Source organism: Glossina fuscipes, unplaced genomic scaffold (assembly GCF_014805625.2).
Source record: "Glossina fuscipes isolate IAEA_lab_2018 unplaced genomic scaffold, Yale_Gfus_2 28, whole genome shotgun sequence".
NCBI classification, from domain to species: Eukaryota; Metazoa; Arthropoda; class Insecta; order Diptera; family Glossinidae; genus Glossina; species Glossina fuscipes.
The window spans coordinates 5,420,501-5,447,492 of NW_023998423.1; the positions used below are offsets into that span (position 1 = coordinate 5,420,501).

General features: G+C 35.1%; 2 protein-coding genes across 2 annotated transcripts; one reads left to right on the forward strand and one right to left on the reverse strand.

Moving 5' to 3' along the window:
* On the reverse strand, positions 1–25,131 carry LOC119636143 (protein king tubby). Its single transcript, XM_038031323.1, has 5 exons — positions 24,660–25,131; positions 3,334–3,607; positions 2,594–3,273; positions 2,376–2,513; positions 1–2,312 (listed from the first exon to the last, which is right to left on the reverse strand). Exons 1-5 carry the CDS (start codon positions 24,699–24,701, stop codon positions 2,043–2,045), a joined length of 1,404 nt encoding a protein of 467 aa, XP_037887251.1. The 5' UTR covers positions 24,702–25,131; the 3' UTR covers positions 1–2,042.
* On the forward strand, positions 8,922–11,188 carry LOC119636141 (glycerophosphocholine phosphodiesterase GPCPD1). Its single transcript, XM_038031322.1, has one exon. It carries the CDS (start codon positions 9,128–9,130, stop codon positions 11,171–11,173), a length of 2,046 nt encoding a protein of 681 aa, XP_037887250.1. The 5' UTR covers positions 8,922–9,127; the 3' UTR covers positions 11,174–11,188.
* Positions 25,132–26,992: the final 1,861 nt, after the last annotated feature.

Here is a 26,992-nt window from a genome sequence, read left to right on the forward strand (position 1 = left end):
AAAGTTGGAAACATTAGGCAAAAACATTTTGCACCCTTTCGCGAAATAAAATTCCATCATTCCATAAACGCTGCGGCTTCTACAGTAAATGATAAAAGAGTAAGCAGCAGTGGGCGATCCATAAATTGCGCTGTTTTCATTATATAAGAGACGATAGCAAAAGGCAGCAGACATGCCTGAGTCAGAGGCCATTATTTGAAAAATTAGGTAAACAAATTTTGCACGCTCTGGCGAAATAAAATTCAACCATTCCGTAAACACTGCAGCTTACACAATACATGACAGAAGGGCAAGCAGCGGTGGGCGATCCATAAATGGCGCTGTTTTTACTGTGTAGGAGACGATAGTCGAAGGCGGCGGACATGGGTGAGAAAAGGGAAGTGACTGGCGCTGGTTTCTATAGTTTCGGAATGAAACCAAAATTCAGTAAGCAATATTGACTAAGAAGGTTTAAAATTTAGAAATTAGTCCTGAATTAAAAAGTGGGTTGGTAAACTCTGGTAGACATTCAAACTCGAACTTCATCAGTATGTACTTTTTTCCATTCAGAGCATAATTATTGTGTATTCTTAAAAGACCTTCCGGAGTAAATATTTCTAAGTCAAATAGTGTTAATCGTATTAATCAGACGAGGACATCTCATTTGTTTGAGGAGATATGTAAAGTTTCGTTCTCATTAATATTTTATACTTATACCAATTGATAATAGATCAGATCAATTATAACTATTGTGATTTCATATAGGCTTTCGATAACAAAAGCTATCCGAAATTTATCAAATTTCAGTGGTATGCCGTCAACAAAGTGAGGCATCGTACCATTAGTTGCGAACGATATTATGGGAAAAGTAAATCCTCAGAGATATATCGGAAGATAAGTTAAAGAAAAATTTGGTTTATACTACCTCTACGTTGACCCTAACCATATTCCACTGCTATATTCAGCTGAAGAAAATTAAAACACTAAGATTTATAGACACAATATTTTAATAAATCGCCTACTTTCTGACTGAGAAAGCTTTTTTGTCAATCCGAAATCGCCCTTTGAAAGTTGTTGCAGAACGCAACCCCTTTTTTTTAAACGTCTAGGAGCATTTATTTTTTAATTTGTCAAGATTGGCGACAGTGCAGTCTTATAGTAACTGGAAACACCTAGTTTTTTCGTTTAATTCCAGAATTTATCTCGTTGATCTAAAGAAATCCAAACACTATAGTAACAATAACAATGTATGAAGTCTAAGGGAATTAGGTCAAAGAAAACTCAAAGAAGATAATTATCTCCATGTTGGAGCGAAACTCTTCTTAATGCTGGTTTCAATCACAAATTTCAAAGTTCTTATAATAAACATGCCATTATGTTCGATCAAAGCTATGTAAATACTTTTAGATGATCCTGGACAGTGTTAACCCCATTTAAGTAGAAGGTTTATACTTGAGAAATCCTGCACCTGTAGAAAGGTTAGGTTTGTCCGGCGACTGAGAATCATTGGCTTGTTTGAAATTTTGTAACTTTTAAGCACTACGAAGGCAAACACCCGGCAGACAATCGTAATAGATTCGACAGAGAACATCGTAAACGGACGATTACATTTAGTATCCTCTCATCCTTCCAAGGCTGTGATTAGGTCCAGATTCGGTTGTTTTACTGAGGATGAACGAGCATAAAAGAGAAATTCATTATTAAACTTAACCCCACTTAGTCTTCAAAAGCAAAGGTGTCTAAAATCTTAGAGTTCTTATTATCATTACGGGAAAGTGTTTTAGATGAAGACAATTTTAAAAAAAGAACTTCAAGTTGAAAGGAAAATGCGTGAGTGTTTTTCTAGCGGACATTCTAAGTTAAAACTTTTTTATCTTTCTTTGAAAAGTTTGTGGAGTGACTTAATAATCCAAAAGTGGTCTTAAAGCGTTTCATGTTCGTTGACGTTAAATTTTTTAATCCATTATTCATAGGGCCAAATAAATAAAAAGTTTGCATTGCCGGTGTTCGTAAAATCTCGATTCTTATTTGTCGTTATAGTGTACGCGATTTTCTTCTCCTATTCATTCACAAGCTATTTTACCATCAAAACTACTCAGAGCAATGGCAAACGCTTGTAGAGCGCACAATGGATAACGGTAATCCATCGTGAATAGATCCTCCGAGGTGCGGCCGAATTGCATTACAATATACTCCGGATCAGAATCGTGAACTAATTGGAAATTTTTTACTGACGCTTGTGTTACACGGCCATGAAAATTCAAAACATATGACTGAGTTTCATCGTTCCAAACCGGTGTTTTATTATGTAATTCAACGATATTGTCCATATTCTGGAAAATAAAATTAATTAAATTTAATTATATTAACTAAAGTTTAAAGCTTAGTAAATTTACTTTACTCTTCCACAAATCCATGATGCCTTGTTGCTTGGGATCCGATGAACTAATTTTAACTCGTTGATCATCTTCGGTCATACCAGGCAATATGACAGTCATATTACGCGGCCCTTTGAAACCCAATATATTGGTGTCCTATGCGGGAGAGGGAGAGAGAAAGAGAAATAAATTTTTATTGACTTTTATCATTATTTTTTTTTTCGTGGTTGACTTACATAAATAATGACAGCCAAATCTGAACGTGGATTTTCTGTCCCATCTTTGCTCCCGTTATCGTAGACTGTAAATGAAGTACCGAACACATTTGATCTTAGTTTACCGCAGAAACCTTCGGCACTACGTGAGAGATCGGTTGGATCGCAACTAATAATATAATTGGAGGTTTTGCTCTTTTTGCGTTTGCGTCCACCCAATAAAAATATCTTTTTACCGTAATCACGTTCCAAATGTAAATAATATATTGGAAATAGACCTCTGTCCATGCCTTTCCGATCGCGGGTAATACGACATTTATACAAAACAGATTGAACGGCTGGCTGTGTAACAAATTGCTCAATATTGCCGATTATTTCGCCTTCAGGTTCCTGATTGTCTTGAGACCCTATACTGTCTACACTCGTCGAATTGCCTGCTTGGCTATTATTGGGCGTCGTTAAATGCTTCGCTGGCATTATTGGAGCTGCTTGTGCAATATTATTTTGATTAGTGTAGTCCTCATCATCGAGAGTTTCGTCGAAAGACTGCTGCCTCGATCTAGGTTGAGGTAAATGTGATGAGCCCGCGGAATGACTTTCGTTTTTATGATGTTGTGGTGTTTCTAATTTTGTACACATCATCACTATAGGGCTACTTTCCTCATCTTCTAAATCATAGGTGGAAATATCTTCAATTATATCTGAAAGAATGAGATTTTTTCGATTAATCTTAAATTGCGCTAAGATCTATTTAATCCAACCTTTCGGCTGATTTGTGTTAATGCGATTTGGCGTTTTCAAATGTTTCGAATTATTGGCGATGTGTTTGCTTTGATTTATCGCTGAATTGCTGCCGGTAATAACTTGATCAGGATTTTGCAATGAACTCATAAATTGCATTGGCCCATCATAGGCGTGCAATTCGCGATTATTTGTCTTTATACCTGACATTGGACGATTTATTTGTAAGTCGCTGGCTTGTACCATACCTGGCGAGGCACGTTTTTGTTTTATATAAGCTTCCATTAACTGGCGCTATAAATAGAAGAAATTTATTTAATAGTAGATAGTTAGCTAAATAAGCGAACAAAGGGTTACGTGTTGTACGAAACGAAAGCAAATTGTTCCTGAAGACATTTTCATAAAAATTTATTAAAAATTTTCGCGAATTTTTTCGCATGGTAATGTGTTTTTTTTCATTAAGTAGAAAATCACAAAGCAAAAATAGTAGTATAAGCTTTGTCAGTATTTGTTTTGTAAAACCTCTCTTCCATTTCGTGCATTGGCCGTTATTAATAATGTAGAAAAATTTTTGGCTTTCATCGTCTTCAGTAAACATTATAAAATAGTTAAAATCTTGTGAGCGCTCGGCTTGTTAGAGAGACTTTCTGAATCAAATATCCCGCCAAAGACGGCTTCCGTCTAATTTGAAATAATTCCATGTAAGACTGGAAAGTCTTTTTAGGACCTGCTTCCAATGCCAACTTTTCCAAAAGGAAGATTAAGCTGCTTGGCAATCATACATACATCATAGTTTATTTAAAGGTGGTTGGAGGGCGCATTCTGGTCTATATGATGAGTGTCACACAAAATAATCAGCTAAGCATCTTGTTTTTATCTGCAGTAAGTTCAGCAACACTACATATTCATTTGAGATTTTCGGTATCTATAAGAATATATATGAAATCTTGCTGACTCGCAACATCACACATCTTAAGCAGCTAAGCGGCTTTTTTAAAACTCCTAAGTCTTCTTTCTTTTGAATTACCATAATTATAATTAAACTTTTTGTCCTCTCAAATAGTCTTTTTTCAACATTTATAAATCCATAAATCAATAATTCCTAAATAGCCATAGCTTGATATCAATCTTCTGGACTTAACTCCAGAATGGACTGTTATAGCACAAATAACCACTAGTTAAGAAAGATCAACATGATGGAGTCATTAATAAATCAATAATAAACATCATGTGACCTGCATCATCAATTGTCTTTGTTATCAACCCTAAGCTCTAAAGAAGAATTTATATTACAAACTCATAACTCATTATCATAATTCATGACTGCATATATATTATATATAATATTTTGTATACATCACAAGTGGTGTAACATATGGAGAATGTTTGCAGTAAGAAAATTAAGTGCATTTTGTCGAACAATCTAATGGTTGAGTCCTTTTTGGATGCCGAAGGAGATGTATAGAGGGTTAAGGACGCTCCACTGTGAATTTCATTTCTAGTAGTTCGTTTAATTCGTCCGTAATTTTTCCTGCGGTATTGTGCTTCCTATTGTTGAAGATTGACATATTAATGCCATTCACCGTTATGATTCATATATTCATTAAAATTGTGTTCGTATTAGTGAAGCTTCCAATATAAGCTTTTCTCCAAACAATCACTTTTGGTGAACATATTGCATTCCATGCAAAACCAGGGGTAGATGCTTTGATCATTTGAATGTCTGTAAACAGAGCTATATACTTTATGATTAACCTAAATTGAAGACAATGCACTAAAGTTTGTGGTGGTCCGAATGAGGCTTTTGACAAATGATTTGGAAAATTTGCAAATTTTGCCTCATAATGAAGTGCTACGAGCTACGCGAATAGCTACTTAAATAAGTGTTACCATTGAGAAGAAGAAGAAAATAAAAATTACGCCCTTCTTATCGTTTGTATTGTGTTATGAGTCTGAAATGAGTTTTTGTGCAATTTATGCTATTGTTAGCACAATAGACGTCAAAAACGATCTATAGTTTGTTGATTTGGCTACGAAAACAAAATCGTGCACTCGAACGGCAATTGTGTGGAGAAAGAAAATTATTTTTCACAATTTTGCGTGAAGACTTATTTAGTGTAAATTTGTGAATCGTATCTCTCAGAGATTTTAAGCCTAGCTATACTAGACCTATACTCTTGCCTAGCTATTCCTAAATAGTAAGTTCTCTTGCCTAGCTATTGGTAAAGTAAATGTGTTCTCTTAGCACGCCCGGAAACTTAGGAAGTTCTTGATCCCCGAATGTATGATGAGACTTACTTTTGCACCTCTTCTTTTATTTGTTTATTTTTTACCGCATCAAGGTTACGTAAATAAATTTCCGGGGTTTTCTTCTTCTTGTTTTGTTCTTAAGCTCATCTTGTCAATGCTTTCTCGGTCAGACATCGCTCGCGCTCCTCTCATCATTTAAATGTGACATGCTGCGGAGTTGGTAATCAGTCAATTTCATCATCAAAACATCATTTTTCTACTAAACTGCTAACTAAACTAGAAATGAAATGAGGATCTCAAATGCGAAAAAAATTGCCGATTAATGTAACGATGAAATCTGTACTCCCGATATATGCATGGTTAAAGAAAGTCGATGAGACACTACTAGTGTCTAGTGCGGAAGTTCATATATAGCTGGAAAACTTATTTGAGTCGAACGCAAGAATGTTAACCACATCAGGCGAATGCTGTGCAAGAGTTAAATAAAGTTGGCAAGCTAGCGCAACAACGCAGCCTCTGTCTGTTGTGTTGCAGCCTCTTTATAGAATTTTGGCGAGTAATTGTTATTTGTCAATACAAAGTAATAATAATTTCAGAAAATTCATATTTTACGTATAAAATGAATGTCAAGACCACTTGTTGCCAGTCCGTCAGAAGAAGAGACAAGCATTTCAAGCGAATTTATTGACCCCATAATTTATTATTATTTTTTTATTATTATTATTTTTATTTTTTTTGTATTTTTCCGCTGTTCTTTAACATTGAAAGCATGCAACACAAACAGTGCAGCATTAGTGTCAACAAAAATAGTACAACATTCATCTACATCTGCCACCATTTAGGGCATGTGAATGAATGAATGTTACGATAAACCATTGGCAAGGGGGAACAGAGAGTGAGAGAGTGAGGGAGAGAGAGAAAACTAAATAGATTTTACTAATTTCGGATTTTTAAGTTCATTAGTGTTTTGCTTGCTATCGACGCAAGAATTTAATGCAAGTATTTGTAGTTCCCTGCGTTGTTGTCCGTTGTTCTTCTCTTATTGTTCATTATTGTTTGTTTGCCTTTGGGTTTTTATCAACATTGACCGATGATTGCAACTGCAAATAAATTGATTTGAGTGCTACCCGTGTCGTGTTGTGGTGATGTGTTATTTATGTTGTATTTGATTGAGTTTCTTTTTTTCCCCGTCTTTTTTTTTCGACTTACACCGTACACAAATTACGGGAAAGTAATTTCAATTGAAATTTGAAAGTTTACAATATTTATATATGATCAACGAACGAACAGGATATAATAATAATTTTGTCGTTTTGTTTCCGAAATTTAGAATAAGAAACACTTCTTAGACTCTACTCTTTGACGTAATATCTATTAAAAGAATCAATTTTTTACCCTATCAGTACTTATATCGAATATTAGTCTTCAATTCGAAGCTTTCTAATATTAATGTAAATAGGGAATAATAAGGGCTTGAGTCTATTAAAGGAAACTGTAACAACAAAGACGTGAAGATTGTTAGACTAAGAAAAGAAAAATGAAAAGTCATGTTAAGAACTTGCAGGAAACTAGTTGCTCTGAGAAAAGTCAAGATTTACTAATGCTTGTCTTTTTCCCTACAAAAGTTCAAGTCTTAAATGATGACACAAAGCAAATTATTTTTCCTCTTGCAATCCTCTTCTTCTATTGCACTGGAATATTGAAGTTACTGTTTAAGCTAATAAAAAAAATGACACAGTATGGACTGTAATGATTGAATCTCTGATAGGCTTACGCTCTGCTTCCTCTTCTTCTATTTTTTTCCTCCTGCAATCTTCTTCTTATGTCAGTCACCCAGAAATATTTAAAGAACTGTTTAAGCCGATAGAGAAAATGACACAGCATGGACTATACTGAATGAATCTCTGATAGGCTTACGAAATACTTTATGGTTAAATTTTGTGCACTTATTAATTATTTTCAGTGTAATATTTTTTGTTTTTTTTTTTTGTTTTATATTCTTATTTAGTGAGGTTCAAGGTGTTTTAGGCAAAATATTTAAACGGCAATTATTCAGTGACATATTCCTTTTGATTTTTTGGTGTTTGCGGTTAGGGTTGTAAATATATTTTACAAATAATTTTGATTCAGTAACTAACAAATTTTCACAGTTCTCGGTTCTTTGGTTAAAAACTAAAAATTAGAAAAGTATATATAAAAAAGATTAAAAAAAAAAAAGCAAATCAAACTAAAACCATTAAAATATTATATCCGACTTGAAGTGAATCTTATAAGCCTTCCACAACATATAGTGTTTTGTGAACGGTCAATGACATTCTAATCGATATCAGATTTATGGATATAAATCGTTCTCTGACAACCGTCACATATAGGTGACCTAGCCCGACGTCGCGTATATGTGACATATTTGCGCCAATTTAAATAACCTTGGACTGTGGTGAATGTTTTTCTCAAACGATTCCTTTCCAGGTTACTTTAAATGTTGTGGATGTTGTGCTTGTGGAGTTATTGCACCCACTTTCAAATGTCATATGAGAAATTCAATCAGGCAGATAGATATAGGCAGATGGATATAAAAGTTCAGCCTTCTAATTCAATTGTTAGGGCTGTAAGAAGCTAGCGCAACGACATACGGACGAATATGGTTAAATTGATTTAGGTTCCTACGCTAATCAAGAATTTGTACCTTTTTGCTAAAATAAAAATATAAGGATTATTTTGATTTCATTTTCGAGTGCGCCTTCGACTTTTATCTAATGTGAACGCGAACCTTTCTTAGGCAGTTTCGGGTTCATTCTCGAACGCGGATTGCGAAACCCACCAATCATCTATAGCTACAACTTTCTATTATAATCTCTGAATTCCTGAGCGGTAGTCCCGCAACAGCTTCAAAGAATGACGGACGGACGGAGGATTATTAAATTGACTTTGAGTTTTTCGCTGATCAGGGATTTGTATCTTGTAAATTGTTTCGAAAATTTGTTAAAAACATATTGGATATGTTGCTTTCTTTTTCGACTTTGTTTAGGATTTTTATCTTTTGTGAACATTTGTTTTGAGAAGGGGTGTGGCAACCATTTTTAAACATCGCGGAGTCCAAACTAGCACATACAGTTTCAGATATGTATCATAAATTTTGAATTTTGAAGCCTCTCTGCCGGACCTATGGACCGTTGAAAAATTTATCAGTTCAGAATCTTATGTTGACCAGGAATATGTATTAACATAAGGCTTATGACATACTTGCTTTATCCTAACCTATTCGTGGCGGGTATAAAAATATAATAGAATAGAGAGAAAAACCAATTATGAAAATATATTTAGATAACATTCGAAATATTAAAATATAAACGAAAGTATTTTAACCGAACTAAATTAAAGTTTTACTTATTTTTGTGTGTTCACCAAGTGACAATAAAACAAAAAAACCAACGCTTGCCGGCAAATGAGTGCGTTTTCTAATGAATTGACAATAAACTATCGCTTAACTAAGAAACTAACTTTTTTTTTTATAACAACGTGCTCGTGAGTGCACATCTTTGAGAGAATATAATTCTATGCTTAATGAAAGCAATCATGTCTTTACTGAAATATTTGCTTGCTATCCTGGTTATGGTTGGCATATTGACAACTTTACCGACCGCCACACGATGCGAAACTTCATATTACGAGAAATATTATTCGGCTCGCAGAGTTGTACCATCGAAGCATCCATCTAAGCTGCAACTGAATTTCTCCGTGAGTTTGCTGGAAGTGGAAATGAACGAATTTGAACAAGTAGCTATTGTGGGCGATTTAAAGGAATTAGGTCAGTGGCAAGCGAACGCAGCTATATTGCTCAACCGTTCGGCTGAATATGGAATATGGAAAACTGTACTACAAGTGCCCGTTAACATTACAATCAATTATCGTTACTTCATAGCGGCTGTCGATCAGGAAACAGGCGGCGTGCAAATTAGACGTTGGGAGTCTCATCTACATCCGCGTATGTTAAGTCTATCTATAAACAATGTCAGTATTAGCGATCAATTTGGTTTAATTGGCGATAATCCGGGGCAACAGAGAGAAATTCAACGAGGCTGGCTGAACGTCGGACGTATAGTCCAATTTAAGCTCTTCCGTAATCCTTTGCAAGTAAACAATTCGACCATCGAAATAACCGAAGGCCAACAGCTGCGCATTAAATTGCAACCAGTTGATCCTGCTTGGCGTACTCCGATTATGCCTTCATCTAAGGCTTTTAGTGAATATGTGCGATACGAGTATGGGAATAGCTTTCTTAAAACGCAGCCGGAGTATGGCGTTCCTTATGATGAAAATTCGATAATTCTATTCCATACCGCGGTTAGCGAGCTACCAAATGTAGCGTTTCTATTTCAACTTTATGCGGAAGATGTTCGTCATAATTCGATTCGCGTTATTGGTTATCAGTATATATATCCGTCTGTATTGGAAGACACTGCTGGGAGCTTGCAACTCACACTGCTATCGCCTGTATGGTTGAATGCGATGGGTTCGTTAACTATTGAATATTTGATCATTAAGCCGTTGGCGGAAGGACACGTAGATTTTCATACGAGCTTTATGGAGTATTGGCGTGCGAATTGGATAAGTTTAGAGGCTGGCCATCGCGGTTTGGGAAAATCTTTGCGAGAGACTATCAACGCTCCACCCGCTGTGGAAAACACTTTAGCCTCAATGAATGCTGCCGCTGAGTTCGGTATCGATATTGGTGAATTTGATGTGATTCTTACCAAAGATCTAATACCAATAATATATCATGATTTTAATATATATGTATGCGAGCACTCAAAAACCCCTAAGATTTTATCAGACCTTACCGAGGTATCTCTTAAAGATATTACTTATGAGCAATTGAAAGATTTAAAAACCTATCAAGTGATTGGAACGAAAATAATCGAGTTTCCTTCTCATAATTCGGTCGAAGATGAAAATTTACGTTTGTTCCCAAGCTTTGAAGATTTTCTAACTAAAGTAAATAAGTCTTTAGCTTTTAATATTGAAATTAAATGGCCTCAGCAACTGAAAAATGGATCATGGGAGAGCAGTCAAACTATTGATAAAAATCTCTACGTCGATCGTGTATTGGAGGTTATGTTAAAACATGGTTGTGGTCGCTTTAGTTTTCTCGCCTGTCTGGATGCCGATATTGGCGCTCTGCTGCGTTACAAGCAGAATATGTATCCTATTATGTTCCTGACACCTTCTCTAGAAGTTAATTATATGGATCCTCGGTCAGATACTATTTATGAAGCGATTAATACAGCACAAGTGTTTGATTTCATTGGCATTATTCAACATACGGGATTCATTAAAATGAAACCATCTTGGGTTCAATTGGTTTTAAAGCAAAATAAAAAAATTTTCCTCTGGGGTCCAGATTTCAAAGATCGTGAATCCATTGATTGGTTTTTACAACAACATATTACCGGGGTCATATACGATCGCGTGGATTTATACTGGCCAACTAACAAAACGAGTATTTTGATCTCGTCACCAGATTTGCCAGAATTCTTTCAATTACAGTGTCCATCTTCCAATCAGAACGCTATGTCAACTGATGTCGGTAATAAGTCAAATTTTTTGTAGGACCATAATGAAAAATGTAGACTAAGTTTATAATAAGTGCACAAATACATCTAAATGCTTGTTTATGGCTTTTACTCTTAATTTCTTTCAGTTTTTGAAAGTATGATAAGTTCTTGTCTTATTTGATTTATTAGCATCATTCCTATCCACAGTTTTCTTTTCCTAACTTTAGAATGAGAGAAATGCTCCTAAAGCGAAGTAGTTATCCATTAATCTAGAACATACTGAAGCTACGCAATCGTATGCATTTCACTACATAACGTAGGAATTATGTGACGATTACTCAGATCGCTATATAAGCTATTGCCGCAGCTTATATAGCGATCGGCGAAGTAATTTGCGGCGAATTCATAATTTTCTAAATATCCGTTGGATAAGTTCGCCGGACTGAAGATATCATTAGACATTGAGATCCCATTGAAATCAAAGTTACCAGCAGTTGAACAATCTACGCCGTCTGTACACACTGTCATGGGGACTCCTATACACAATTCAAATAATTCTTAGAAAGCAATTAAAGCAATTTAGTATTTTGGCGGATCCGAGCGCGATATTAACAATTATAAGCATTACGTCATGAATACACCGATGTTAAAAAGATAATACATTGTCAGCATCATTTAAGTTTCTACAAAGCATCCTAAGTTTATAATTGAATCGGTTAGACTTCATAAAAAGAAATTCCCCTTATGGACAGAGGGGAATAATGAACAAACTTGAAAGAAAATGAAGAAAATCCTTGAGACAAACTTGCGCTGCTAAGCTGAACGTAACGCTATAGCAATAGTAACTAATAAACTATTTTTGTACGTCGGTAGTGAGACAATTGAATCCCAATCTAAATTCCTTAGCGCAAAGAGCAAGACTTGTTTCAACATGGCCACGAAGCATATCCTAGCGTACATTGTAGCAAGCTGAAGCTTTGATTCGGCAACGCTTGCTTTCAAATCAAAGCTTTCAAAAACGCTGTGTTATGTTCATAGCAGTGGAATATATTTTATTCGCGTCCTTGCAGATATGTTGTATGTAAGGAATACACGTCAAGTCTTGTTTCATGTGTGTGCAAAATGTGTTGTTTATTCCTTATAAATTTATGTATGGAAAGAAGTTTTATGTCAACTTCCTACTTAAATATAGATACCATTTTGTAAATTCCATTGAATAGCTAAGCAAGCAGTCTACTAGGCTTAACAGATTTTATATGTTTTCCTGACATCTGATACTAATCTCTAGTCTGTCCGAACGCTGATGTCTAAAGTACGTAGTCCGCGACGTCTGTGGCTTTACATCAAATCTTAAGATCAATATCATGCTCATATTGCCCTACGGCATAGTCCAGTAGTTAAGAAGTACGGCTATCAAGTCCGCTTGCCTGGGTTCAATTCCCAATGCGATAGACCATGCTTTGATTACGATTAGCGTGGTTTCGTAACTATAGTGAATGCGCGGTTGGTAAAGGCATAGGATATTCAACCTCCCAAGCTGCGTCCCCAGTCTCTGTTTCTCTCTCTACACTTCTTCCGGTGAACATCGCCTGATGGGATCGATTTTATATAGAAATCTCTCATATTGCTTAGCGGATAGCAAGCGGTGTATTAGGATAAAGTTAAGGAGACTTTAATCAAAGATCAAAGTAAAGAATATTTGTTAGCTGCACTGATTGGTGGCTTCATAAACCCTACTTGACTCATTCAACTTTGTCGAAATTTCAAATATAGATAACTTAGACTTCAATGCTTCTTTGGTATATGATCCAGTTTACAAAATGCCTTTCAGTGTATATCAAAGGGCAAAGGGACAATGTCTTTTATGGCACTGCCTTGTTTTCTGTTTTAAAACTGGAAAATAATGCAGCTGAAGAGGTTAAGCCGGCCTGGAATGAAAATGCCGTAAGCTATGAGACTGTCAAATATGTTTATTTAGAAAATGATCCCGTACGTCTCTTTGTCTCCAGCAAAACCAAGTTCGAAGGAGATTTACAAGATAGGATGGAAACAACTGCCAATTACGGCGTATTCTCTACACTTGTTTCATTCAAGTTAGTACAAGTTCGAGTTGATGAAACCATATATTTCACAATGCAGTGGCTCCCCAAACTTGAAGATGTATGAAAATGAGTTAATGACTGTTTCGTTTCGAAACGACAAAGTTTCCACCGTAAGCTACCGCATTTCGTGTTTAACAAGACTTAAGCATGTGCATTAAAGTTTCAATGATTTGAAATTATATAATGTTAAACACACATACATAAAAGAAGAAGAAAAATGTTACTCAAAAAAATTAATACTTTATGCATTTATACGCTTAGATTTAATTTCACGTACGTACAAGTTTAAAACTTTAGTTTTCCGGCCTCCTTTGTAGTTAAATTATGCCCTTTCATGCAGTTATTATGTATTCTCTCTAGCGTCATATATTTTTATTTGCTCCCCTTCATAAAATAAGTTATTCGACTGTAATGTTTTTGAATCAACCATACAAAATTTCGTCAGAGAAATTAATGAATATCGCAATTGAAATGCACTCAAAAATGTGTACATCCTTTGAATGAAAAAGGCACTCGTCGTACGTAGCAAATCTCATTGGTATGCTTTTGGTTCATGAATATGTATAAATACAAGGCAGATATAAATCCTGAATAATAAGTAGGGAACTGTGCCCCCTACAGAATGAATTTTGTGTGCCTACAATGCCAAAAAGTTGCAAAATGTATTTGAATTGAATCTGTATTTACAACCGCTTTAATCCGCAATGCTATTGTTGAAGACATCTATCGACAATAAAAGTCAATAATAATTGTAAATATTTCAGTTTCCATTACTTTCGAGCTTGGGTTGGGGGTCATCAAGTAAATGTATTTTCCTTAAAAGTAAACAGAAAAAAATGTCAACAAGAATTTTTTTTTATTTCAGGGATTAGTTCAATGTTTATGTCAATTTTCATCTTCCGTCGCTCCTTTGTGAAAATTCAATCTTGGACAAGCAATTTTTGCTACGTTTCCACATAAATCTGTTCTTATTTCACCAATAACGCGGATAATCTTGGTGAACAAGGTCATTGAGGTTTGTTGGTTAGCTCAGTGGTGTCAAGCTCAGCATTTTTGGAGATTACACGACCATTGAACTTTTCTGCCAATAAATTGATTTTGTCAGGAAATATATGCCATGTTGTACCATTTTGTTGAAGCCGTCTATTGTCCACGTCGAAATTATCTAATTTTTGCCACAAAGATCGGTTGCCATGTTTCTGCAGTGCTCCTAATTGACGGTATGAGCTGTAACGTCATGACGTTTTTAGGCCACAAGCCAAATCCTAAAGTTCTTTTTGTACACGTAACGGTCCTTTAAGCTTATTAGACGTGTTTTCTATAGAACGAATTTAATCAAATTTGAACTTTGTCCTACGTACATGAGGGCTCTTCGTTTTCGTAATAAGTTTTAACAATTTCTGTACACCCATGCTGTACACCTAGGTGTGTTTTATATTCCACAAATAATGGCAAAGTCCAAATGTTGACCCAAATCGCCAGCAAAATTTTGCTCTTTTTATCCTATACTTTCAACAGAGAAAACCTACTTGCTTTGGGAAGCATCTCGAAATTCAAAAATCACATAGCCAGATAGGGGACGCCGCACACAACGCTCATTTTCAATAAATTGCTACATTAGGTTATGAGGCCACTTACCCAATCCCATTTCGCTGCAGTTTGATACGAAGTCGCTCACTCAACCTTCCCAATAACTTACTACATTTGGTCATCTGATACCTCACAAAATGTCGTTTTTAATAACCAGCGGCGTCTGAGCACGTTATCTCTTATAAAATAACCTGTTGCATTTGGATAAGGAGCTACTCACTCACCCAACCACGTTTTTAATATCTCGTTACTTTCAAAAAAGCGATCTCTTAGGTCTCTGAGGTTTTTTACTAAGCTAGGTTAGCTAGGTTAAGCTAGGTTATAAGCTATAAGCCTAATAACCTAGCATATCTTTTTATTGATTTCATATAAATTTAGAAAAATGTGCTTATTTTTTAAGATAATATTGCTAGGAATTTAGTAAATTTGAAATTATTAACAAACTTTTAACAAACTGAACAATTCTTGTACTCTATAGAGCGCTTTTCAGTTAGTTTAATAGAAATTGAATTGAAATCGTTGTCTAATTTAAAAATTTTCGATATTTGCCGATATTTTCTTCAGATGGACAGACTGTATTGCATATAAGAAGATTGTTTGCCGTTGACATTTCTATTTCATGTGAATTTCATTTAGGTAAAATTTCAATAAAAATATTTATCGCAGAGAAAATGACTTAGATGTACATGTACTTGTAAGTAAGAGTGTACACATATTTGCTTATACTTAAACATAACAAAATAATTCAAACGCAGTTGGATTTTATTTCCGTTTCCCTCTTTTAAATCATCTGTAGTGACATCCTTTTTAACTGGGAATCATTTTTGTACGTGCGGCTCTTTAGGTTTATGTTAAAGTGCTCTAGAGACATTTAATATATAAGAAAATATATGTATCGCAGTGACGAAATGTATGTTAATGTAATTTCGTTGCGCGTTGCCCGTTGCTTAGGTTCTTGTGTGTGTGTGTGTGTGTGCGCGTGTATGCCTTAGGGTACTCTTTCCGTTGAACACATTCACCGTTGAACACTCATAACGGCCGCTTGAATGTCAGTGTCAGGTTTCATAAATAGGATAAAGGTTTGTGCGGGTATTTGCCATCCTTTGAGGTGGGAAATTTTCTTTCTTTTTCACCGGGAAGCTGTTAAGTAAAAACAGCGTTTTTTTCCTTTCTTTTTTTTTTTTTTTTTTTTTACCTTACCAATACGGGAAAAAAATTCTGTTAAAAAAGTATCGATCTGTCCATGAAACATTGTTGTTATTGTTTTCCTTTCCTTTCCTTTCCGTTAGTTCTTTCATTTATTACCGTTGTATGTATCTACCGTATTAAGTTGTGGTTTTATTTGTGTCATCAAGATGTATACGCCTTTGGCAGGACCATACAATTAATAGGATGATTCATGATTTAGGTACTCATTGTTGAGATGATTGCTCAAACGTGAAAAGGTTACTAACATTTCATTTGATTAGTTAACCACTGCCAGAGGCTTGGTATACATTGAAGTTTTGACAATGAAATCGTTTGCAAGCAATAATAATGACTCTCCTATACTATTCATATTGTATAATCTTGATTTCGATTGAATTCCGCAAGAATTAATAAATTAACAAATATAAAAAATCCACATTTCGATCTGATTTTTTTTCTCAAAAAATGCCCAATTTTAGTAAAAGAATCGGTTGAAACTAACTAATCTGCTACAATTTCTTTTTACGAAATATCAAGAAAACATTTCGTAAGCCTTTTCCATCACAATTCAAATACATTGCTCTTCGCAAGAAAATAAACTAAGTCAGTTTCACAGACCTCTCTTTTGAAGTCTTGCTTAAAAATCGTTCTTCAGGGAACGAAATGAACATTAGGTAGTCAAGCATTAAAACTTCGCAGCGTTACCTCCTCACTCTAAGAGGAGTCGTTTACTATGTTTGTTGTGTAACATTGCTAGGATGGAAAACTGCTTCTTTTCTATTGGATACTGTGCGTTGATGGCGCACTTGAATCTGTTACGTGTATTAGCTGTTGACAGGAAAGGATGGAAATAATTTTTCGCACAAGTTCGAGTAGCCACGTCAACGAACGTAAAGCGTTAGCTTATGGTGGCGCAGCCTCATGATTTCATAACCATCATCTTTTTCGTACATTATGATGATGATGTATGTGATTCCCCTAATAATCTCTTTCGTTTTTGCAGCCATTCGCAGAATTAAATTTTGTCCATTAAATTTTTCGCTCTTAATTCATGCGATATCCATATATCGATTAGTTCAAAACGATTTCTCGTTCAATGTTTACTCTGCAGCGACGTCATGGCATGGAATTTACTAACCTTACATAAACTTTCTCGAGGAATTTTATCGACCTTACGAACGATTGTTCAACCAGAGCGCCTGTAACTTTGCGTGTTATTACTTTTGATTAAACATGCTCACCCATACTCACCCTAAGCTTTTTTAAAACTGTGCGAAAGTCAATGATATTGTAAAGTACATTAAATTATATTAGAATTTGGATTCATTTTACAAAAACAACTCCTTTCGACTAAACTAATAAAAATTACAATATTTGTTTTTCAAATATCTACGGACTATACTTTTTCCCATCCAATAGTGGAACCATAAATCCACTGTGACAAGGGAAAGTCGCCAGCTCGGTTTGCTCTCACATATCTCCCGCTCAGGACAAGTTAGGTACATACTAGTAAGAGTACGGCGACCAACAAAGGGAAATGGAGATCTCAGTTAATCTGATCATATGATTGGATGAACATAAAAAAAACTATTACCTGTAAAACCATAACTCAGCGACTTAAGTTAAAATCTTGTGAGTGGACCCTGAAATCCGACGAGTTATCTCGTATTAAAGGTAGGAAAAGTCTTACACCATCTATTAGGAAAAACGGCATAAACGTTCCCCTTGACGTAACAGTTTTGATCATTCTTCTTTCATTCATATATAGTAAATCCGTTCATGAAAGCTCTTAACTTTTAATTAAGTAGGAATTTTCTTTCATCCATTAATGGCTTACAAAGATCAGAACATAAAACATTAGGAAAGTAAAATATACTAAAAAATATTTATAGACTTAGCCTAAGAACTGGTGTTTATTATGTCAAAATTCTATTAAGATTTCCAAGGGGAAGCGGGCCCCGATTGCCTTGTTGAGCGGCCCATAGTTACAAAAAAAAAGGTTGATAGCTTTATTTCTTATGGAGATAAGGTCAGGCTTAAGTGGAACGCGGCATTTCAAGCGATTTTTGCACGCATCTTAAATATAATTCAGAGTTGGAAGTGAGCGCAATTACTAAGAAGAAGAAAAAACGAAAGATTTCGATTGATGACTACTATTGTAAAATATATTGAACACTCAGATGATCAGCAAAATCATTATAAATTATCCTCACGGTCGGCGAATAGTTTTTATTGTCAGGCTTATCATTTTTTAGACGGCCAAATAATCTTACAGTTGCTCGTTAATCAATAGATATCCACCCATATACCTACAGGCGAATGTAGCTTTCAGTTTTACTGATGAAATAGGAGACGAGGTAAATTTATGTTTCCGTTTCTTGTTACGATTTATACGCTTTGCCAGAAGCAGCTTAAAGCTTTTATTTATTTATTTTTTCTTTATCAGGCAGGAAACATTTCTTATAACAAGGAATAAAATGTAAACGACAGGAAAAATTTTCAACACCTTTAAAACTTTATTTCATTTTACAGATGAACTGCCCATGTGTGTGTACGAAAACATTCATATAATCGATGACAGTTGTAAAAATCGCCTATAAAACGTTTATTGAACTCTCATCGCATCTTTTTAGCATTTAAACCAACAACGACGATTTCTATTCAGCAGAAGAGCATAGTCTCCTATCTACACATGCCTACTTGCGTGTGGAAAGTGGGCTTTTACATATTCAATTCAATCACCGCCCCACTCTAACCGCATATTGCTTGGATAAGTAAAAGTATAAATTTTTTTTTTTATCCTATTTACGTTAACAACTCGATTGTGTCGTAAAATATGCATCGCTGTCAAGGCAACACATACAAAATAAAACGAAATATACGAAAGGAGAAAAGAAATTCCTTATTTATTGATACGGTTACCGTACAAAGTAGCGACAAGACCAAAAATTCATGGAAAAAGGAAAATACATAAAAGCATTAGTGGAAAATTGTGTGTGTAAAGGTGAGGATTGACATCTCGCTTTGATATGCTGACGTATACTTATATTTATTGCTAAAAGCAGCTGATGTTTTTATATCTACCATCAACGAAAGATAAATACATTCTAATGTTGTTATTCTTTTCATGGTATAGGTATAAATACTTATCAAAGATCCCAGAAAATATATATTTTTTTTTAATTAACGTGACATTTTAAATCATGTTAGTGGCGTTCATTTTTAAAGCTTCCAGAATGAATGTAGAACGGAATTAATTTTATCTACACGAGTTGCCGGGTAATTAAGAATCGCTACCCGGGCTTTAAATCTCAAATGTGGTGGACTTGTACTTTGATCATAGCAGCAGTGAGTCCTTTATCGGTAAAGGCTGGTCAATGCGGCCGCTATTCCCATCTCTTTCTCTCTACTTACTTTTAACGGCACCGTCTGGCACGAGATATCTGGGAGATATCCACTGAATGATTGCTCATATTAAAGAGAGAACAAAAAGTTTCCCCTAATGAACGTAGAACGGAACTCATCTTATCTGCTAAGAATCGCGACTACCAACTCTGGCTTTAAATCTCAAGTGTGATAAAGTTTTACTTTGATCATAGCAACAGTGAATCTTTAGTCGGTAAAGGCACAATACTTGTCGATATGACCGCCAATCCCTAGGTCTTTCTCCCTCCTTACTTCTAACGGCACTGTGTGACACGAATATAGGACATCCACTGAATGATTACTCATATTAAGAGAGAGAAAAAATACAACTCTGCTTGAGACTGTACAATTACGACAAGTGCTATTGAAAAATTTCTATATAACCATTGAACCAATGATAAGCAATAAAAAAAAAAGCTTTACCCGCTTGTTAGCCTCATTTCGAAATTCCTTTTCTTTCGAAATCGATATGTAACGTGACTTGAAATCTATCATTTTAAGCAAAGGTGTTAATCATTATTGATTTAGAAGATTTCTTTGCTGCTTAATAGGACTATATCATTTTTTTGTGCGAAATACCAACGCACTTTACTACGCAGTCCATTAGCGGCTTTTGCGAATTTTCTTAATCGTTCTTTTGAGCAAATATAGAAACATTAAGCGAGCTAAGTAGAGGTTAGCTTCAATGCCGCCGTGGGTTATTTTATTACAACTTACGGAAAAGACATTCATCGGATCGTTGTCTATTAAAAAGGCCGGTATAGAAAGTGATGTAAGGTAGACGGCCTAAGAATTATTAGTTATTTTTGGTTTATTCGGTTCAACTTTTGACGACTAGTAGTAAAAGTTAGCGTCCGAAACTTTTTATTGAAAGTTTTTTTTCATAGATAGGTTTGCCTTCAGCATTCAAAGTTTACGAACAATAACTGAAGCTTAAAAGCTGCCGCATCCATATCCATCACCGAAGGATGAAGGATGTATTCATTCACTTTGCTAAAATGTTTGCAACGCCCAGAAGGCAGCATCAGGGATCCCACAGAGATATTCTTGATCACCATCAAATTCCAAGTCGATTTAAGCGTGTCTGCTTTTGTGTGTGTCCGTCCGTTTAATGTCTGTTGTAAACATTCTCCCGGAGGCAAAAACGAAGCTATCGATGTCAAATTTAATAGAAATATTGGAAGTTCTTCCACACTGGTTGGTATATAAAATGGGCTGAATCGATCACAGCACCACGTAAACTGAGAGCACCTCCGCTTCGAAGGCAATCGAAAATTGGGTTTTTGCCCAATACCTATAAATAAATTACGTCAAACAAATGTACAAAAATTTGAATATATACTCTATGAGCGACGCTGTAATGCCATAACATTCCATTACAAAAATGGAAAAAAATTGACCACGCCTACACAATATTTAAAAAATTTTTTTCAGCACCGTTATGAGATACAACAACACGCTTCAAAAACGCCCAAAAATATACATAAATTCTTATCCAGTTTTAAATCCAGAATTCATTTAAACATATCCGTCTGTCCCTCTGTCTGTCAGTCCTATTGTGTAGTATCTGTGGTACACACTATCATGTTAGTGAAAATGAATACATCGTCTATAAATTTGCAAAAGAGTTTCGAAGTGATGTAAACTTTTCTAAGGACACGCCCGCAATGCCTATGCCACAAAAGGCTTTTTTCGAAAATAAAGGAAATCAGCCTTGCCCACTGCCTATTAGAGAGCAAGAAAATTTAATTCTTTTACTTTTTTCGGCTATTATGGGATAACGGTGTTTGGTATAAAAGATTCAGTCACGGAGACTTAAACAGTGAAAAGAGCTTGAGAGCCGTTAGGTGCATTCCAGAAGAAAAATTTCAAAGCCTTTTGATTCATCGACATGCAAGAACATAATTGCATAATAGCCTCATATATATAAACTGCTAAATAAGCAAAAAAAAAAAAACAAAAGCAAAAGTTGTCATAAAATTAGAGAAGACTATAATTAAATTTGCTTCATGCTATGAAGTATGACTTTCTATTTGTTGCTATAGTTACTTGTTTATCGCATATTATTGGCCCCGTTTATACTACCAAAAGAGCGATATTCTAGCGATATTGTTGTGTTGTCATCCCTTCTGTAACATTAAGAAAAACGAAATTCAACCCTTATTAAGTTATGATATAAGTATAAGAAATTCGACTTCTTTCCATTTTCTAATGCCTTTATATAAAAATTTCTTTGAAACTCTTGTTTAATATAATTGTTTGCATTTAGACTATTAGAATTGAGGAAAAGACACTCCGCCATTCTGATTATAAATAAATATCGTTTGGCCGTGCTAGCTGAATTAAAAGTCTACGCAAAATATTAGCATACATCTGCTTGGATTAGCATGGAAGTGCCCAAGATATTCACTAATAATTTCCATTCTGACACGAAAATAAGTTACGAAAAAAACTGATAAGGCGAGTCTACGAGTCTTGGTTGACACAATTATTACGAATTCAAGCTTTTGTCGAAAAGGACAGATCTTCAAGCTTTCAAGCTTTTTTTCTTGTATTCAAAAATTCGCTAATTTGCCCATATGTTCGTTGGTGATTAGCAAAAAACGATCACTTTCTCCTTCTCCTTGGTATAAAATTGTGTATGCTTTCTAGTTATACCCGTCGTAAAGAGTATATCAAGTTTGTACAAATCTGAATATGTAACCCTCGGAAGAGTTTAAGCTAGTTCCACCTTTTGTTATATCGATATAAACTTCGTCGTGTATCCGTTCTCTCTTCGTACTTTTTGCGTTCAATCGTGAGGTCGCAAAATCTTTAAGTTAACTTCAGGAAATTCTGCATACCGACGCGTTTTTGAACTCAAGGCGGAGATCTGTTGATGGGACCATGAAAAAAAAATTGCAAATTTCAACACCTATTGGAAAAATCGCGATTATTGGCGCATTAAATTGATGTAAAAAATTTAGATCAGGTGGGGAAATTTTTTGAATACCTTTCCTTGCTATATAAACCTTCCTGCAAAAACTAAAGAGCAAAAAGGTACAATTCTATATATTATTATTATTATTATTATTAGAAATTTAGCCAGAGAATAAATTCTAAGACTAAAGTCTTAAAGCACCAGCATCTAAGGCTTTCGGCTTTATTAAAAACTCTACCGCACTTGAGATTCGAACCCACGACCATTGAGTTGCTAGTCGAGACTCTTGCCTACTCGGCCACTCAGGCGGATAATTCTATATAATAATAGTAATTTGACTTAAAAATTGACCTTAGGATATTCGATTTTTATGAATATGTTTTTTGGACTCCATTGCTTCTTGCCCTCCAAGCTGATGGTTGTTCGACTTAAATCAAGACTAACTTCTCATTGGTTTGACTTTCGATTGCGTGACAAGTTCATAAAAGAATCACATCAATTTTGTTATGTATTTTTTCGTCGCAGTGTTTTGTCATAATCCACGTAGTGATATGTTTACTCAAAACAGGTTTTGTTCCCGCAAAATACATCGTGAACAGTATATGGTGGCAAATAATTAGGACAACTAAAAATCTATATCGATCTTTTTTGACTTTCTTCGCACTAAAACTTTTTAATGAATCCAGAGCAATGCAAATGAAGGCGAAACCTTTTAAAAGTACTTTTTCTTTACTATTTGTTTATGTTTATAAACTTTTTTTTTGTCTTTCTTTTCTTTTTAATTTTTAAGATGTTCTCTAAATTTTCTCCTCACTTTTTCGACTCTCCCGATCATCGCATCACAAATTATGACGAAGCCAATTGAAAATAAATTTGATCGGACTATTTCTGCGGAGAAGAATTTCTATGAAAAAAGAAAAAATTGCCTTCTTAATATTTCTTGACAAAGGTATACGAAAAATAAGAAAATATGTGAAAAAATAGTTCTAATAATAGTTTTCGAAGCTCCTCTCACAAAAATGTTGTTATAACAAGTAGGCTGTTAACACAAAAAGATGTTCTATGATGAAAAACTATATGAAATAGTTATCTGAGATATAAATGCACTACCTCGGCCTAGTTTTCGGATGTTTATGAAAAGCAGGACTTTCACATGGGAAAAAACTCTTAATGATGATAATACCCTATGAGGAATATAGGTAAGAATTGTATTAAGCTTTTATAGTTCACCTTTGCGGGCTGCAACATTTTAACTTGTTTAAATTAGTAGTTAAGATCTAAGATAAGAATTTAGATAATCTTTCTAGATTTTAAGGCTTTCTCAGCAATTTGAATATATTTCATGAAAATTATTCACGATAAGGTGTTAAAACTATTGAATAATCGTGAACGTTGTGAACGTACAGAAGGACGGATAGAACCACTTATTATTGTAACTATCATTTTCTAAATCGGTGTAAGCTTGTCTGTACGTCTGTCCGTCTACGCATCTTGTTTTCTTGTGTCACATCACTTGCAGTCCAAAGGTACATTAGCTTTGCATGGACGCATAAAACGTACAGTATGGCGAGGATATATGTGATTAATTTTTTTCTTCCTGGTTTAGTGAATGAGAAAATTGCGGTTCACGGTGTGAAGTCAATTCTCAAATTATTAATGAAGCCACCCTTACATTCCGTAAAAGCAACTGTCTGGTCTTTATCCCTTTTGAAAATGAACATGTCGAACCTGTCACCACGAAAGGAGAGCGTTAGAAAGATCGCTACTATACTTTTAACTTGAATGCTAAACCAATGATTTAAACATTTAGTTTCCACAAAATAGGTCTAGATGTCACACTGCCTAGCAAACTTGGCTTTGTGGGGATTTCTAAAAAGTATTGATTCACAACAGTATTTAACCAGATTCACGTATTGAAGACGAATATTGAAGGCATTCGATGAAATTAAGGCAGATTTAGCGAACAAAGTACCCAAAAATTGGGTTTATTGGGTCCACCCGTTCAAGAGCTGTCGTCGCGGCTACTTGAGTGAACATGGAACTTGATAAAAATGAAAATCCTTTAAAATAATTACCTAAGCGTTACTCAGTTCTTTTAATGTTTAAGTAATCGGACAACTCTGCTTAAAAAACTAAGCACTTGCTTATGATAATGAGATGTAAAAGTTTTTTCTTGTTCTTTCAAAACAACATTAGCTATGAGAAGCTGCTTGTATATTTCTTATATTTGCGTTAGACTAAGAGCAGTTTTCCTATTTGCTTAATATTATGTTAATTAATGTTTCTTATGTCCTTTCGTCTTGGGGTTTACAAACCTGTTGTTCCATCTTTTGATTACGATTATTTATTGCTGACATTTTCTTCGTTTTTCTTTCGCCAACACTTGATGATGAACTTTTTTATTATACGGGGGAGAACACTTAAAAAAGTTGTTACGACAAGCAGCAGATTGTTACTGAAACTAATTTTATTATTTTGCTATTATTTGTTTTTTGTACTATGTGGCGGCAGAGGCGAAGTTTAAAGTTTACAAAAACAAAACACGTTCGTATACGCAAACAATCAAGATGTCGATACGCTATTAAATTTTATCGGAAATAAGGAATACAATTATTTGTTGTTAATTTAATGTTGTTGTCGTTGTCGTTGTTGTTGTTGTTGTTGTTGTTGTTGTTGTTGTTGTTCTTATTGCTGTTATGGGAACGCGAAATGACTAAAACATCTGGCAGCACTGCTACGTATATTAAATATATACATTTGAGAAATTCTTAAAACTTTTATTTTCAAGCACGAATACAAGATTTAGAAAAAAAAAAAAAACAACTCCACTTCATATTCAAACATTCTTTTAATTATTATTTTTATTATTATTAGGATACCCGTATAGGTGTACGAATAAGGTAAGCAATGACGTCACTTTATTTTTAATTAAAAGTAAATAGACTAAGTTTTAAAAATTTTCAACCACCACATGGTGTACCAGCAATATCCAAAACTGAAGGCTTAACAAAACGCGCTTTCTAATTTCGTTGGTAAACTGCAACTGTTGACTGTTAAATTATAACTAATCTAATAGAATGAGCGATATTCGCTGATATCCTTAAATGATGATAACAGTCCTTCAACAGTCCTGTTTCTGTTCGCCGTTGCTGAACATGTGCTGGTTAAAGTAGCTCTCTTGCTGTTATTCTCCCTCTCTCTATCTCTCTCTTTCTCGTTCTCTCATTCACTCTTTCTCTTCTTCTATAAGCTTATACACGTGCATCTTACTTACTCTCTGCGGCCACTTCTGCTTGTAAGGCTGCAAATTCAAATTAATATTACTGTCCTGATTTTGTTGTTATCCTGAATACATTTACGTCGGCTTACTAATCCTTTCGTATTTCTCTTTCATTGGTAAGCACACGCGGAAAGAAGTTTTTTTGGGGGGGTATTTGCAGCCATTTGGCAAGTGAAGCGGACAAAATGTTAAAATGTTGCGTTTCGTTTGCAGCCAGACACAGCTGTCTGCGTTATTTTTATTTATAATCATAAACATCTATATAAGCAAAGTATTTCTTTGATACCCACCACCACCGATAATAGTAATGTAGTGTAGGGGCTTTTGGTTTATCCTCTCTCTCACGCCGAGACGGTCGCCACAAGGGTGTATACGTACATGCAGACGACAGCATTAGATGACAAGAAGCGAAATATTAACGCGAAAAAGCGTTCGATTTTATTAAGTTTTTATACCAATAAAATGCAAACGAAAGGGAGGAGAGGGAGATCGTCGTCGTACTTCAGCTAAACTGGGCATTAACGTGATAAATTTGTGGTATACGACTGCACAAAATTCTGAACAAAGTTATGCATAAGATTGCGTTTAATTAAGAGAATTCGAAAGATTTTTGTTGCACAGCAGCATAACATTTTGTCCGCTTATCCTGAGTGACTATTTCCGTCATAAGCATAGTGGACCACAAAGCCGTTAAGGGTTCATTGAGTTCCTTCTCTGCATGATGGAAAATCCTCTTTCTCTTTGCCGATATTACTGCATGGAAATATCCGAATGTGATCGGGCAAACAGGCCCACCTTCAATTCAAACGAAACACGGCTTAAAACAAGTGATGAATAAGTCATCAATGTAAAAAGATTAACAGAGCTTGATGTTCTGGGTAGTAGTAGAATACAAAGCGACGTCAATTCCACACAATAAGTATTTGAAATAGTAGTTAAAGGATTATGTGTATTCTATCTAGCTTTCACTTAGTTGACATCAGCTAGGTCGTCTATATCTGTCCAAGATTACAGCACAATTCGCTTGTACGTACGGGAGCTTTTAGATCTTGCTTGTAGCCAGTCGACCGTGTGAAATGGCTTCAAGTGTTCATGGGTTTCCAGAGGACTTCTAGGTTATGTACGCATATGCGGCTTCACGGGAACTCTTTAACGAAAATAAAAGAGAGTTGTCTACCAATAAAGTATTTTAAAACGGTTGTTCGATTTTCTAAGCGATCCCATGTATGGCCGCAAGTGTTCGTATGTCGCATGGCACACTACCGTCACTTTGTGCTGCTCTGAAACAATCTAATGCAGTCCACAGCTAATACAAAAACAGCTACAAAAGTCTAACAGAACTATCTAAAATTCACAGCGCAAATAAAG